This window comes from Amblyraja radiata, chromosome 34, assembly GCF_010909765.2.
Source record: "Amblyraja radiata isolate CabotCenter1 chromosome 34, sAmbRad1.1.pri, whole genome shotgun sequence".
In the NCBI taxonomy this organism is placed as follows: domain Eukaryota; kingdom Metazoa; phylum Chordata; class Chondrichthyes; order Rajiformes; family Rajidae; genus Amblyraja; species Amblyraja radiata.
In genome coordinates this window covers 16,597,538-16,612,186 of record NC_045989.1, presented here as the reverse complement: position 1 = coordinate 16,612,186, position 14,649 = coordinate 16,597,538, and the positions used below count along the sequence as shown (strand labels likewise).

At 38.2% G+C, this 14,649-nt stretch overlaps 1 protein-coding gene across 26 annotated transcripts in view; it reads right to left on the bottom strand.

Annotated features, from left to right (window-relative positions):
• Positions 1–6,642: 6,642 nt before the first annotated feature.
• tcf12 (transcription factor 12) overlaps positions 6,643–14,649 on the bottom strand; it is a 151,690-nt gene continuing 143,683 nt past the window's right edge. For 25 of the 26 annotated variants that reach the window (XM_033050557.1, XM_033050558.1, XM_033050564.1 and 22 more), the window contains 5 exons: positions 13,213–13,327; positions 12,922–13,084; positions 12,578–12,807; positions 10,561–10,711; positions 6,643–8,926 (listed from right to left, as the gene is read on the bottom strand). In XM_033050557.1, the coding sequence (XP_032906448.1) occupies positions 10,569–10,711; positions 12,578–12,807; positions 12,922–13,084; positions 13,213–13,327 (651 nt within the window). In that variant the 3' untranslated portion in view covers positions 6,643–8,926; positions 10,561–10,568. The remainder of the gene's footprint in view (positions 8,927–10,560; positions 10,712–12,577; positions 12,808–12,921; positions 13,085–13,212; positions 13,328–14,649) is intronic. The other variant, XM_033050560.1, reaches the window with a different exon arrangement.

Below are 14,649 nucleotides of genomic sequence, written 5' to 3'. Positions count from 1 at the left end.
TTCACTCTGCAATCCGGGTTGCCCATTTTAGTTCAATCACCAGAAAGACTCAGGAAATGCCCCTCCAACAAGCCTAAAACACAGGGAGCTGACCATAGCAAAAATACAAAATATGTAAGTGTCGGAGATGGATTACCAAGAGGGGAGATGATTAACACTCAAAATGTATATGCACTCGAGATTAACATCCTTCCATTCAACAGCTGCTCAGGTTGGTCAGTGTTTTTCACTGCTACAATAGTTAATTTTACATCCAATGAAAATTTAAAAACTACAATTTATCCATGAAAAAACACAATTTTAATGTTAATAGGAGAAAAGGTATCCAAAAAAAAACCTCACAAAAAAAGTGATATAAGGAAATGCCACAGAATCCAAAAACGTTGGTATGTTTCCATGTGGTAAGCTGCTCTGGAAGGTTACATTGCATGGGATCAAGGAAGAGCTAGCCAACCGGATATAGAATTACCTTCGTGGAAGGAAGCGGAGGTTTGTGGTGGACTATTTTTCAGACTACAGGTCTGTGATTTAGTGTGCCTCAGAGATTGGTCCTGTGCCCATTGCTGTCTGTGGTTTATTGTGTATCAACTATTTGGATGAGAGTGTACAATACACGATTAGTAAATTTCAGATTATGCTAAAGTAGATGGTATCGTAGATAGTGAAGGTGGTTTTCAAGAAATTACAACTGGATTTTGATCAGCTGGGCGAGTGGGCTGAAAACTGGCTAATGGAGTTTAGTGCAGATAAATGTGAGGTGTCAAACCAAGACAGGGTCTTCACAGTGAATGGGGAGTGTTGTAGAGCAAAAGGATCTAGCAGTGCAAGGACATAGTTCCCTAAAAGTTGCATTACATGTAGATAGGGTGGGAAGGAAGGCTTTCAGTAAGTTGGCCTTCATCAGTCATGGTATTTAGTATAGAAGTTGGGACGTTATGTTACAGTTGTAATAGTTGTTGGTGACGCTGCACTTGCAGTGCTTGTTCAGTTTTGGGCACCATGCTATAGGAAGGATGTCATTAAGCTGGAAAGAGTGCAGTGAACATTTATGAGGATGTTGCCGGGACTCAAGGGCCTGCCCTATAGGGACAGGTGGGAGGCTTGGATTTGATTCCCTGGAGTGCAGGAGGCGATCTTAGAGGTGCATACAATCATGGAGGAATAGATCGGGTGAATGCAGGGCCTCTTACCTAGGATAGGTGAATCAAGAATCAGGTGTAAGGTGAGAGTGGAAGATTTATTGACAACCTGAGGGGCAACTTTTTCACTCAGATGATGGTGGATATATGGAACAAACTGCCAGAGTAATTCAGGCAGGTACTATAACAGCATTTGAAAGACACTTGGTCAGATACATGGAGAGGTTTAGAGGGCTATGGGCCAAACAAAGGCAAATGGGACTAGGTTAGAGGGGGCATCTTGGGGTGCATGGACGAGTTGCGGCAAAGGGCCTGTTTCAATGCCCTATGACTCTTTGACATCTACCTCTCCAACCACAAGACCAGAGGCAATGTTATATTGATGAACCTGATCGTGACCACTCATCTGTCTTAATCTCACTGCTGCTTTTGACATTGTTGATCATATTCCACTGTTGATCATGTTCCAGTTCACATTTTGTGGCACGTTTGCAGTACCCTTTGATCCCCGTGCCAAAAGTGTTGCACATCCTGCAATGATTCCTCCACTCCCCACAAGTTCTGGCAAGTACACACAAGGGGCCTTTCCTCTTCATTGTCTGCCGGCCTCCCATGGTGATGGAATATGGAAACCTGGGGAAAATCTACACCATAACAGGAAGAACATGCAAACTCCACATGGCACCGGGGGCTGCGATCAAACTGCTGAAGAACGTGCAAGTATTTTTAGTTTTTCTGGGATTGTAAAAGTGGTGTAGATGCAAGTCCTTCTTTTCTCATTTGAACATCAACCTGCCACTCAATATTTAACTAACTCACATGATGTAAAAAGGTTACTGCATGGCACTAATAGTGATCAAAGCATAAATAAACAACATTTATATAAAGTACATGACATACAGCTTTATAACAACAATTAATAGCTGACGGATGGTTGATTATACAATGAAACCTTTCCATAACTAGGCACAGTGCAGTGAATATCCAAGCATAATTTCTTTGTTCATGTGCCCCTATATTAATATTCCTTCTTGGTTTCTTTCTTTCCTCGCACCTCCCTACAGAACTGATCTTTTACTCAGACAATTGAAACTCAATGCTTAGTGATTTTGCTATACTTCTGCATCCATTATAAAAAGCAGATTTATATTCCCAGAATACTCAAAAATTATGAGCTTGATTTCAAGGCTGCCCTCAGCATTTCTGAACACAGGTTTAGTCATGTCTCATACTGCACATTGACTGACTTCTGTCAACAATCAGCATCAGCCTTCAACACCCCATCCCCTCCCTGTACCTGTTAAAAGCAAGACATCATAGTTGCACAAAACTACAGAGATTGTATTCAGATCAAGGTGTATTTTTTGTTTATTTCAAAGGGGGACAGGCTGTAAGAAGTATTTACATATATATGAAAACGTAAAGGTCAGCACTGTGACTTACAGGGAGCAGCCATGGAGATGTTTTGGGCTGCGGTGAGCTGGAGCTTTCTCCAACATCCTCGCAGCTCAGACAGTTCCATAAATAACAAGAGACCCTGGGTCAAATCTGGAGAATTCCCACACATGCCTATACAAGTTCCTGCTCTGTGCCGAGCTGCTCTCAGTACGAGGTTCAGTCCCCTGGTGCTGAGTTGATGAGTGTTGCGTGATCCAGAGCAGCATTTCCTTTCTCGCATCTGTTCCATCTTCATCAAACCACTTCCTTGCTCGGCCCTGCTAAAAGATACTTCCCAAAGTAATCAATGCTGATCAAATGTATTTAAAATGTTTTTGTCTTGCAACTGTCTTTTGGTAAATATTAACAGGCCTTTAGGTCACAATGTCATACAGCATGGAAGCTGGCCCTTCGACCCACCAATTCTGCACTGTCCCAAGCATCCATTTACACTAACCTTACCCTCACCCTTTTATTCTCCTCACACTACCATCACTTGCAAGGTCAAACATTGAAAATCCTTTTTCCCTTAAATCTCAATCTATTAGGTCCTCTTCTGGACCAAACATTTTTTCATCTGCCTTATTTCTCCCGACATGGCGCTATATTTTTTGTCAGCTAAAGTTCCTGTGGATCACCTTGACGTTTTCATTAAGTTAAACATGCTATTTAAATGTAGGTAGTTGTTGATTGCATTTTTTGCCCACATTAGAAAACCTAGACTTTTAACCCAGCTTGTTGAGAGGGAATACAAAGACATTGGATAGAGTATTGATATTAGATCCCATTCATTCCCCATTGATAAGAGGAAAAAATGGTGGTGTGTAAAATCTATGTTGCCTCTATTTCCTTCCAATCTGCCTCAAGCCAAATAGGTTAAAATTGCATCCTTTGGGTCTGCGAAGCATGAAGAGCAAAAGGAAGATGAAAAGATAACAGAAGTGTGGAAAGCATAAAGATGTGGAAATGTTGCGAGGGGAAGGTGACAAATATTAGAAAAAGTTGCAATTAGTAAATGAGAGTATTATTCTATACCATTCCAATGAACACTTTATTGCAAGTGAATTGGTATAAATGTAGTAAAGCTTTAATATCTTGAATCATTAATTATTCCAAATACTATGTTGTATTCTAACCCAATGATCACGCATAAGCTTGCAATCTGAAGATTAGCGCATAGCTAATCCCAACAGTTATTCAAAGATTCACCGGTAACTAGAACCTCATGCCTGAGCTGGATGCACACTATCAATTGTTTACCCTTATAAAACACACCCTGGGCGAGTACCACTACCACTACCTTGTGAGTAGTTATCTGAACTGAATGTAATGATGGAAATTACAGGACATCATATTTGGTTAAGTGATTCGATATTTGCATTAAAATTAGAAGCAAGTGTGCTATGTTAAGGCAATATATATTTAACTGTACAGGACTGTCTATTACAGGTTTGCTCCTGTGTGACCCACTGCTGCAATGTAGTAAGATGAGTAGACACATAACAGTCTCAACGTGGAGCCCCTCACAAAATAGTCGGTAACAAACTTTTAATCTAAAATGAATGTTCTAATAACGGCATTTATATAGCTCATTTAAAATGGCAAAACATTCCAAGGCTTTTCATGATACTGTCATCAAACGCAAGTTATGAACCACATAGAAGAGTTATTGAAAGGTAAAGAGGTCGGATTTAAGGAGTACCTTCAATAGGAGAGGGCTCCAGGTTTGTGATGGCAATTATAAAGCTTAGGGTCCAGTCAGCAGTTAAAGTAACCTATAAATGGTTCACCATCTGTGAATTAAGTCACCCCTCCTAGATCCTGCTCTCATCAAACTCTGGCACAGATGCGGGCCCATGGGTTTCTAAAAGAGAGCCTTGGATGAGCATTTAATTGTCAAATTGAATGCAGCCTTGGTTATGTACCATATGCAAGCTCTGTGGTCACATTCTGTGATCGCTAAGTATTTTGTGTTGCCACTGGCCAATAATTAATTTTAAAACTTGTTTAATCTTCACCCTAACACATGTAGAGTCTCTAAATTTCCTGACGACATTTTGTTGAAAACATGATGTTTTATTAAGGGGAAGCATGTATTAACCCTAGATCTGCCTCTGCATCATTGAGAGCAGAACATCACACCATATTTGAGGGGCATTACGGAGGCCATCAAGTACAATGGTTCCTTTTAACAATATTTCTTTGCAAGATTTTACACATTGGATAGTTATTACAGGTTTGTTTAATAACCCTCATTCTACTTATACAGGGGATTGATCATTCATGGTTGAGTACACATTAGCGTGTAGGGAGCAGCACCAAGTAAATCTATAAATAAGATGCCAAACTAGTAGAGCTGGACACAGGACATATTAAACAATAAAAAACAAAATGCAACTGATATATACAAGATAAAACAGCCAAGGAATTAAATCAAAGCTCGGCAGACCTGCCACATCACATGATGTGTAGTGGATAAAAGGATGGGATACAACACACGAGGGCTAAATACCAGGGTGTAAACATTCACAGCCACTGCCAGCTGGATGAACAGTACAAACGTTCCATCACTGCTCCCCCCAAGATCCCCGTCAACACCAAAGCCCATTTGCAACCAATTTGATTCCCTCCATGTGATAGCAAGAAACGGCCAAGAACACCAAACACAGCAAAGGCTATGGGATCGGGCACCTTATCATGCAATGACAGGAAGCGGCTATTTGGCCTTGGGGTCCTATGAGAGCAATTCCAGAACAAACTGCCCCTTTCCTTATTTTCCCGTAAATTATTCTCCCGCATGTGCCTATCAACTCACCTTTGATTGTCATTACCTACACTACAGTATAATGTACAGTAGCCAATTAAACCAGCAACACGTCTTGGGAACATGGGAGGGAACCAAGTCGGAGGAAACCTTCATGGTCATGGAAAGTCGGTCCACAAGTCTCCGCAACGACAGCAGTCAAGCTCAGGATTGTACCTGTGCTGATGAACTGCTCTGACTGCTGCAACACAAATTGTCTCCACCATCATTGCACCACTCCTGCAGTGTCCACCATCTCCAAGATGTTCCACTGTTGCTTACCTCGGCAGCATGTAATCTTTGTTTCTTCAATAAAAATGCCTCGACCTCTCTGAAAACTAACATTTGATCATCTTGTACTAATTAAATAATATTTTGCGTTTTAATTCCCAAAGCAGGTAATCTCACTTTTCCCCACATGAAATTCCTAATGGAATTTTTCCCACACGTAAGCTACCAAAATTACTACACTCTCTTGACAACTTACATCCCACTTATCTTTGTACTATCTTCACAAAGCAGTAGAGAGTAGAATGGCAGGGACTGGCAGCTTCACTATTAATCAAGGAGAAAGGTAGATCAGAAAAACCTCAACAAATCAGACAGCATCTGTGGAAAGTGAAACATTTCAGATCAATGGTGAATGTTTAGATCAATTTTTTACTCTTCCCCTGAGATGAAGGGTCTCAGACCTGAAATGGTAACTGTTTCTCTTTCCACAGATGCTTTCTAACCTGCATCGTTTTTGCCACCATTTCGTTTTTATTTTAGATTTCCAGCATCTGTATATTTTTTTGATTTTCAGAAAATAAAACCATCTTTATACCAGATGACTCAATTGAGATGGATTAAACATTTCCGTCAACTCTATTTATATTCTGATTTTATTTTCTTCATGTGGCACAATAACTAAATTCAGCTTTTGTGGTTGGGTTGCTAATTTTCCAAAAATATTGAAAGTGGCTAAAAATATTGATTAAAAAAAAAAAAAAGACAAAAAGGTTCATTTTCTCAGAACAAAATTATTTTGATTTATAAAATTAGCAACAATGATTCTTCACTTAAAGACTCAAATGAAAAGAACATACCAGCAGTTTTATTCAAAACAAGTGGAATGTTTTGAAATAAATAAACTAATAACTAAGTGAAGTCATCCCACCAGTATTCCTGCAACGGGCAATTCCCATCACTGGGCAAACCTATGCAAAGATTTTTATATATATTCTAAATTATTAATTCACAAAGAAACATTAAATCTCATTGTTCTTGTTAAAAAAGATGGCACATTTATTGCTATATAAATGTTATATATACATATTATGGTTTACGTTGTCACTAACAGAAATCTTTTTCTTCTTGCTGTTGTGTAGAAAGGTTCATCAACAATACCTTAAATTTGACACGGGTACAAATCTGCATCAACCAACAATGGAAACTGGAGAACAAGATGTGAAGCAACTTATCTCAGACATTTAGCTTGGACAATACTCCAGAGGTACTACACAGTTTAGCTAGAACCTACTATGTTCTTAGGATGCTATTTTATTTTCTGATATTAATGGACAGGTTATGGTAAATAACCCTACACTTCTGCTACCTAATATAGTAAAATAAAGTAAGAAACTTTTTTTACTGAAAACTTTTGATTTCAAAAATCTAGAAAGAGTAATATTTAGAATTCAAGAAATTTTCTTACAAGATTATTGTATAAAAGTCTAGCTACAGTGAAAAATAAGCCGAATGTTTTTTTTTTTTCCTTCTTTTTTCTTCTTCTCTGGGCATAATGCATCTATTATAGCCAATGGGAAAGAAAGCTTAGAACCAGGCTTGGAAGAAAAGGCCAGAACGTGGCACGAGATCACTTTAGCACGTTTTAAGCAGCTGTTAGCCCAAACAACAAACTGAACAAGGCCACAAATACAGAAAAATAGGTGTTAACTGGTTTTGAATTAGTCAACATGAATCAATTAGAATAACAAAATCATACATAATTTGTCAAAAAATAATAATTCTTGGCAAATCCTTCAAATTCAAGTGTTTGGCATTCCTTTTAGCCCACCATGGCAACTTGCACGAATTTTGCTCTTCAGTTGCCTTAGTGCCCAGAACAAAGGAATGCATTTGTTAATTCTGTTGAACCAATTGCCAACATTCAGATAACAGTGAGAAACCTTGTCAGATACTTTCTCTTCTATATTCCTTTTCAATGGAAGACAGTTTACATGGAAGTTAAGGAACTTGAATCCACACAGAAAAAAAAATGGAGACCAGCCAAAAGGAAACGCAAAGAAATTCCAAGTGGTTTAAAACAACTCATACGAGTCTGTCATGATGGCTTCAAAAGGGCAGTTGCATTTCTGGCTGCATCAGTCTCCGGATCTCTAGCCACTGACTAGCCATGCAGATAAGGAGATATCAAAAACAAAGTATGGTCTCAGAAAGCTGCTGACCATTGCTCTTCGTTCCCTCTAGATATTTTGTTAAGCTGACAGCACTTTGTTCTATGTCAGCACTACTGGCCCTGGTGATCCAAGGATTTTATCAGCTCCAACACTTTTTGAGCCTGAAACCTTTGTTTTACACCTGTGCTTAATTACAGCAAACACTTTCACATGTACTAAATGTAGTATTAAATGCTTGAAAAGCCAAAGCAATTCTAAAATTAGTATTTTTCTAATTTACACTTCGCGTTACAAGTTTTACTATGAAGCCTAGAAGCTTAAAAGTTTGTATAATTACAAATAAAACAGATAAGCATGGGTATTTACTTGAAAGAATAAAGGAAGCTAACCTTATTTCAAGCTAAGTGATGCTGTGATCAGACCTGCCCTTTTTCAATAAAAACACATTCTGCTATTATAGCAAACTGCTCATGACACAGGCATTGAACATAATTTAGGGAAATAATAATTGTGACCATAACTGTTCAGATAACCAGAGAACAAAAATTAAATAAACACACTAACAAGGAATTTTCTGATACATGGAAAATGCTATTGGTGTGGCAAAAAGAATGGCGAAGACAACTAAGACTTCCCCTCCTTTTCTTAAGACACTAATAGGTTCTGGGAATGCTGGGGGTTAGTTAGAGGTGATTCCTGTTTTGTTCTCTGTATGTGAACAGGTTTAACAGATACAAGCATCAGCCCAGCTGAAAATGAAAAATCAGATTTTAACATTTCCCTTTCAAAGTAGACCTCATAGTTCAGTAGCAATAAATAATTTTTGTCTTAAATGCATTTCATCAACCAACAAGTTTAGGCACAAGGCAACTTCCACGAAAATTGGGATAATTGCAACAGTCTCTGATTGTGTGGAAGCAATACTGCTTGCAACAGATTGATATGTACTGTGGACCAAAATTCAGATTCGGGTCAAATACGTTTTCAGCGGGCTGAATATGATGCCATATTGATCAAGAGATTGCTTCTGGGTTTCTGTTTCAAGTGCGTTAAGTATTCCAACTGTAAAGAAAGTTAGTTGGCTGGGTCCTTGTATGGAAAGATGACTCATTTGCAATTTTACAAAACCAATCCAGACTTTTGACCTGCAAGAAAAAAATTAAAGAATCAGTAACTTTGTAATCAAACCCAAGAAAAATGACATTGATTATGAACATGAATAAACATTGGAGTTAAACCCTAAAGGGCCTGTCAAACGTACTCCATTTTTTCAGCGACTTGCCGGCACCCGTCATCCAGAGGCGACCAGAAAAAGGTACGACTCTTTGGGACACTATAAACGACCATACAGGAGTCACGTCCATAGAGAAGTCGCCGAAAAAAATCGCGTAAGTGGGACGGCCCCCTAAGTATGCTCAATTTATATCTCACACTTTGTTTAGTATGTTAAACTTTGAAATGTGTTACATAGCTCATGTTCAATAATCCTTGGATTTTTGTGAGCCTCTTCAAAATCTTTGTATCTAGCATGCATAGTTTTCATGTGAAAACTGATCAATGGATTCAATGCTTTTTTCATTTGTTTAATAATTTAAACAAATGAAATTTAAATATTTTTTTTTAAATATCAGCTAGAACTGCTCATATTTCATTTCATAATTTCTTCTGGAATTGGTTCGTTGCTTGTAAACACAGAACTGTTAAATGCACATATCTTCATGAATCAAATTACTGCAGAGTTCACAGACCAAAATGCCAATGTTTTCATTCTGTTGTGAATTCATTCAATTTAATTCTGCAAGTTCTTGCACTTAATTCACTCCAAATTTCTGGAAGAATACTTTTTGTAGCTATAATACTTTCCCATCAGAACATGGGGAATTCCACCCTTTCCATTCGTTCTGGAACTGAAACCCAGCAACTGCAGCACACCACATAATATTGATAATGTTCATTAAACATTCCATGCACATTACTTAGAACACTTTGTAAAACTAAACCTCACTAGTTTTCATATGTCCATATAAACTTCATAGCTTTCATATGCCCAAAGGAAGCCCAAGGTGCTACATATGCAAGTATTTTTAGGGCAATGTCAGGCTCATTTTTCAAAATTACATAAGCTTGAAGGAGCAGTGATTTAAAGAGACCATAAAATATCTAGATATCTGCTGATGGAATCTGTTACTGGATTGCATTAATACATCAATTAACCACTGCCCATGTTCATTTTACAAATTTACACAGAGTTAAAATACTGGATCATGCATGTAATTTATTTATTTAGTGAATGCAAAAAGAGCCAAGCAACAGGCTGACTTGCAATGTTCAATTTTGTAACTGCACACAAATTTGGTAAGGACATTCACATACTGTTCTGCCTCATCATTACTATAAGGAGGATTAACAACAAACTCCATACTGATGGAAGCTGCAGTCTTTGGATAATTCTGAAAATTTGTTCAGCATACCATCTAATTATATACTACATCTCTATACCTTGAGCACCACTGAAGGGGCAAAATATAAAACGTATTCTAAAGTGCCTTGAAACATTCAAAGCTAACGAGGAATGCAGAATAATCACTACAACATTTTACACAATGTTATAAATGTATTTTACACTTGGTATGAGCTTTTTAAACTAAGCGAGAGCTCCTTAGTTTCAATATTTTCCCCTCACGATTACACAATACACCCACTTGAAAATTATTGCAAAAAAGGGGAGAAAAAGGTGAAGCAAAAGTGTGATTTTAGCTTTAACAGTTTGTTGGAGTACCTGGCAGTTTACATATGACCCATAGGGTTGGTAGTGTCACTGAGTCCAGAGTGAACTGCAGGATGTGCTGCTGGTGCCTCTGCCGATGCGGCAGATGCCTTCTCCTCTTCTCTCCTTTTAAGGCAGGCTGCTTTTGGGTTCAAGTTCCTCTCTGCACGTTGAAAATAATAAGTACATGCACACTAAATAGATGCCAAAATAATTCACGGTTGTTACAAGGTAAAGGTGCATAAACCTCCAAGTGCATAGTTTACTAACACAATCTGAACACTGGAGCCATTACATATCAGTGATATCTCTTATTTATCTGAGGGACAAATTCTTAAAGCCGGGTAAAATTTCCAATGAGACAGCCTGCAAAACGTTGGTTTCTCCGAGAGTCTTTGATGTGAGAAATGATCACGATACCTCAATTAATTCATATGGAATGAAATGGAAATGTGGAACAGCAGCAGGCCATTGAACCTCTCAAATCAGATCCAGCATTCAACAAGATTATGGCAGATCTGTCACCACGAGCTCACCTTTGTCCCACATTCATTTTTCCCCCCTTCTTATTCGATACAGAAAAATAATACACAACAATCACTACTTTGAAGTGGTGTCACCGTTGCAATATAAGACATGTAACAGCCAGTTTGCTTACGGCAAATTTCACACAAACACCAATAGGTTACTGACCATTTCATCTGCCAGGGGTGCTAGTTTATTTTCAAGTATTTTCAAAGCATGAGAGAAATCTCCTCCGTTCTCATTTGAAATAAATGCCAAGAGACTTTTTTTTAATTAAATGCGCTTATGAGGGCAACAAGGATTTTTATTTTGATATCTCAGCTGAAGGATTTGTATTTTGATTTCTCAGCAGAACCCCTTGGTTCTGTTTGAATTATTTGCACAGGATTTATCGAGTCTCTGGCCAGGACAAACTGACAACTAACTCTCCAGCCCAAGAGTAAAGAGCAACACCAATGAAGCCACGCTTCATACTTTTCTGAGAATAGGGTAGCTAAAGGAGAGTATCACAAATTGAAGAGTATCACATTACCAAGGTCAACAACAGGCAGCATAGAGGGCCCTATTTAAAGATATACTATGAAAGATTACTGCAACAGGGATAAGTGAGTCAGGAATAAATCTCCCAGTCACAGAGATTTGCAAAGAAACTGATGGTCACTTGCCCAGCAGGTCACTCTTGGGTACTGAGTGAGTGTGTCTCATTAGGTATCTCAACCAGTTGTCAGATCCATAAAAAGTTGTTTGCATTCCTAACAACAGAGGTACCAGTCTAGCTTCAATAATGGATATAAATAATAGGGGTTAATTTATTTATTGGAGTACCTATTACTGCATCAAAAGCCCCCACAACATAGAAAGGGTCATTGCAATTGTGGAACAATTGGGAGAAGATGCATTTAAAAAGCTCTATGCAATGTTCTCTCATCTAACGCTGGTTTATATAATTACCACTCCTTCAGATTACAGGTTACCTTCTGCATTGCATAGAGATTGCATTTCTTGAAAATGGTCCAAATCACAATATTCCGCAATGGGAAGCCATGTTACCTGCACACTCGTCAGGAAACGGCAGTTAACATTTTTGCACTAATTTACTTTTTCACATAGAAACTCTGAGAACGAATTCTGCATCTTAAATTTTTGGGGAGTGATTGTAAGTTCTGTCAGAATGAATATCCATTACCCAAAAGACAGTAGCACAATGTTCACCTGCATATGGTTTGACAGGAAGCGTGCGCAGTTTAGTTCCTTCCTCAAACATGTCTCCTATACAGCAGGGAAGTTGACAATCAACATTATCCTATCTCAGATATGCAAAGGCTATTGCTGGGTGGAAAATCTGTGCAGGGGAGGTTATTTTGAGTACAATTTAGTTATCCATTACTGCCAGCAGATGAGATGATGATCATGTCTGAACATGTAACTTTAAATGTAAACAGCTCTGACGATGCTGATAAATTACTGATCATGAAATTTAGTAGTGAACCAAAGGCCTACTGACCTCGAACTTGATGTTCCAAGTTAAGGATGACGGTAACTGCCTGATGAAGAATTAGTAGTTTGGTTTGGGGTTTTTCACTTTTCAAGTGAAGTTGACACATTCGTCCAAGCTCTTTAAATGCTTCATTGATGTCTCTAACACGGAGACGCTCTCTGGCATTATTTGCCACTCTCCTATCACGCTCTCTTTCTGCTTTTTGCTCAGGATTAAGGTCCTCATCTTCATGTTGACTGTAAGTAATCAGTAAGAGATTGGAGTAAGTGCTAGTAATGTATGACATTCAAGTGAAACCAGGATACACATCTACTACTGCCAAAAGGTAATTACGCATATCATAGACTTACCTTGACCTTCCTCTAGATGGCATCTTGGGATCATTTTTGCATCCTTCATCATCTGACCTCTTATCGTCAGATGAGAAGGAATCGTTTGTGTTCTCATCTTTATCTTCTGTTTTGACTTCTGGAGGACCCAAGACAGCAGAGTGACTTTGTAAACTTGACAGACCTGTGCAAAAAATATATTCATCCCAAGATAAAAACACTTTCTAATTGTAAACTAAAAATAATTAGGGAGTTAGAATTCATAATCAGTAAAATAACGTAATTTTGAATTATATTGCCATAAAAAAATACCTCTGTAGTTATCCTGTGCCTGGTTATTTATTTCTGCACTTGAAGGGGGGGCTGTATTGGGGAGGATCGAATGGTTGCTATGGAGACTGACAGTTTCATCCCGATGAGAACCAACCTACAAAAGATGACAGTTTAAGCCTTTAAGCCATAATCCAATTAATTTAAGCATAAAAATATCAACAAGAGAATCAATATTCTGCTACAGAAATGTAAAAAAACTAAATTGAATACAGCCAATTTTATATAATTATTAGCTGGGCACAGTGAAGGAGACTTGAGATAATGCAAAAGTACAACATTTCTACTGCTTTCCCAGCTCACATTATGTATAACTGTAATCAAATAAAAAGACAATATGAATATCCTATTCCAGTGTTTTCTTATTCAATTCTTATACCTATTTAACTTAGTTTTCTCTATTTTCGCAAGTTGAACCACCCTCCACAATATTCTCTTCAGTTTGGCCTACAGACTTCAAAAGTTTTGAAATGTTCAATCGAGATCAGAAAGTTTGAAAAGTGTGGTTGAACAGAGCTAAAACAGAGAAATTCAACACAAAGTACAAATGCAGACTACCAAACTACATGTAGAACTGAATCTCAAATTTAGAAGTTGAATACTGAAACTACACATAATGCAACTAAAAACTCCTTAATCCTAGGATATTCCCATGGACATTGTGGGAAGTTAGTGTAGAAATAGCAGGGGCTATGACAGAAATATTTCAAATGTCATTAGAAACGGGAATAGTGCCGGAGGATTGGCGTACTGCGCATGTTGTTCCATTGTTTAAAAAGGGGTATAAGAGTAAACCTAGCAATTATAGACCTGTTAGTTTGACGTCAGTGGTTGGCAAATTAATGGAAAGGATACTTAGAGATAATATATATAAGCATCTGGATAAACAGGGTCTGATTAGGAACAGTCAACATGGATTTGTGCCTGGAAGGTCATGTTTGACTAATCTTCTTGAATTTTTTGAAGAGGTTACTCGGGAGATTGATGAGGGTAAAGCAGTGGATGTTGTATATATGGACTTCAGTAAGGCCTTTGACAAGGTTTCTCATGGAAGGTTGGTTAAGAAGGTTCAATTGTTGGGTATTAATGGTGGAGTAGCAAGATGGATTCAACAGTGGCTGAATGGGAGATGCCAGAGAGTAATGGTGGGTGGTTGTTTGTCAGGTTGGAGGCCAGTGACTAGTGAGGTGCCACAGGGATCTGTGTTGGGTCCACTGTTGTTTGTCATGTACATCAATGATCTGGATGATGGTGTGGTAAATTGGATTAGTAAGTATGCAGATGATACTAAGATAGGTGGGGTTGTGGATAATGAAGTAGATTTTCAAAGTCTACAGAGAGATTTATGCCAGTTGGAAGAGTGGGCTGAAAGATGGCAGATGGAGTTTAATGCTGATAAGTGTGAGGTGCTACATCTTG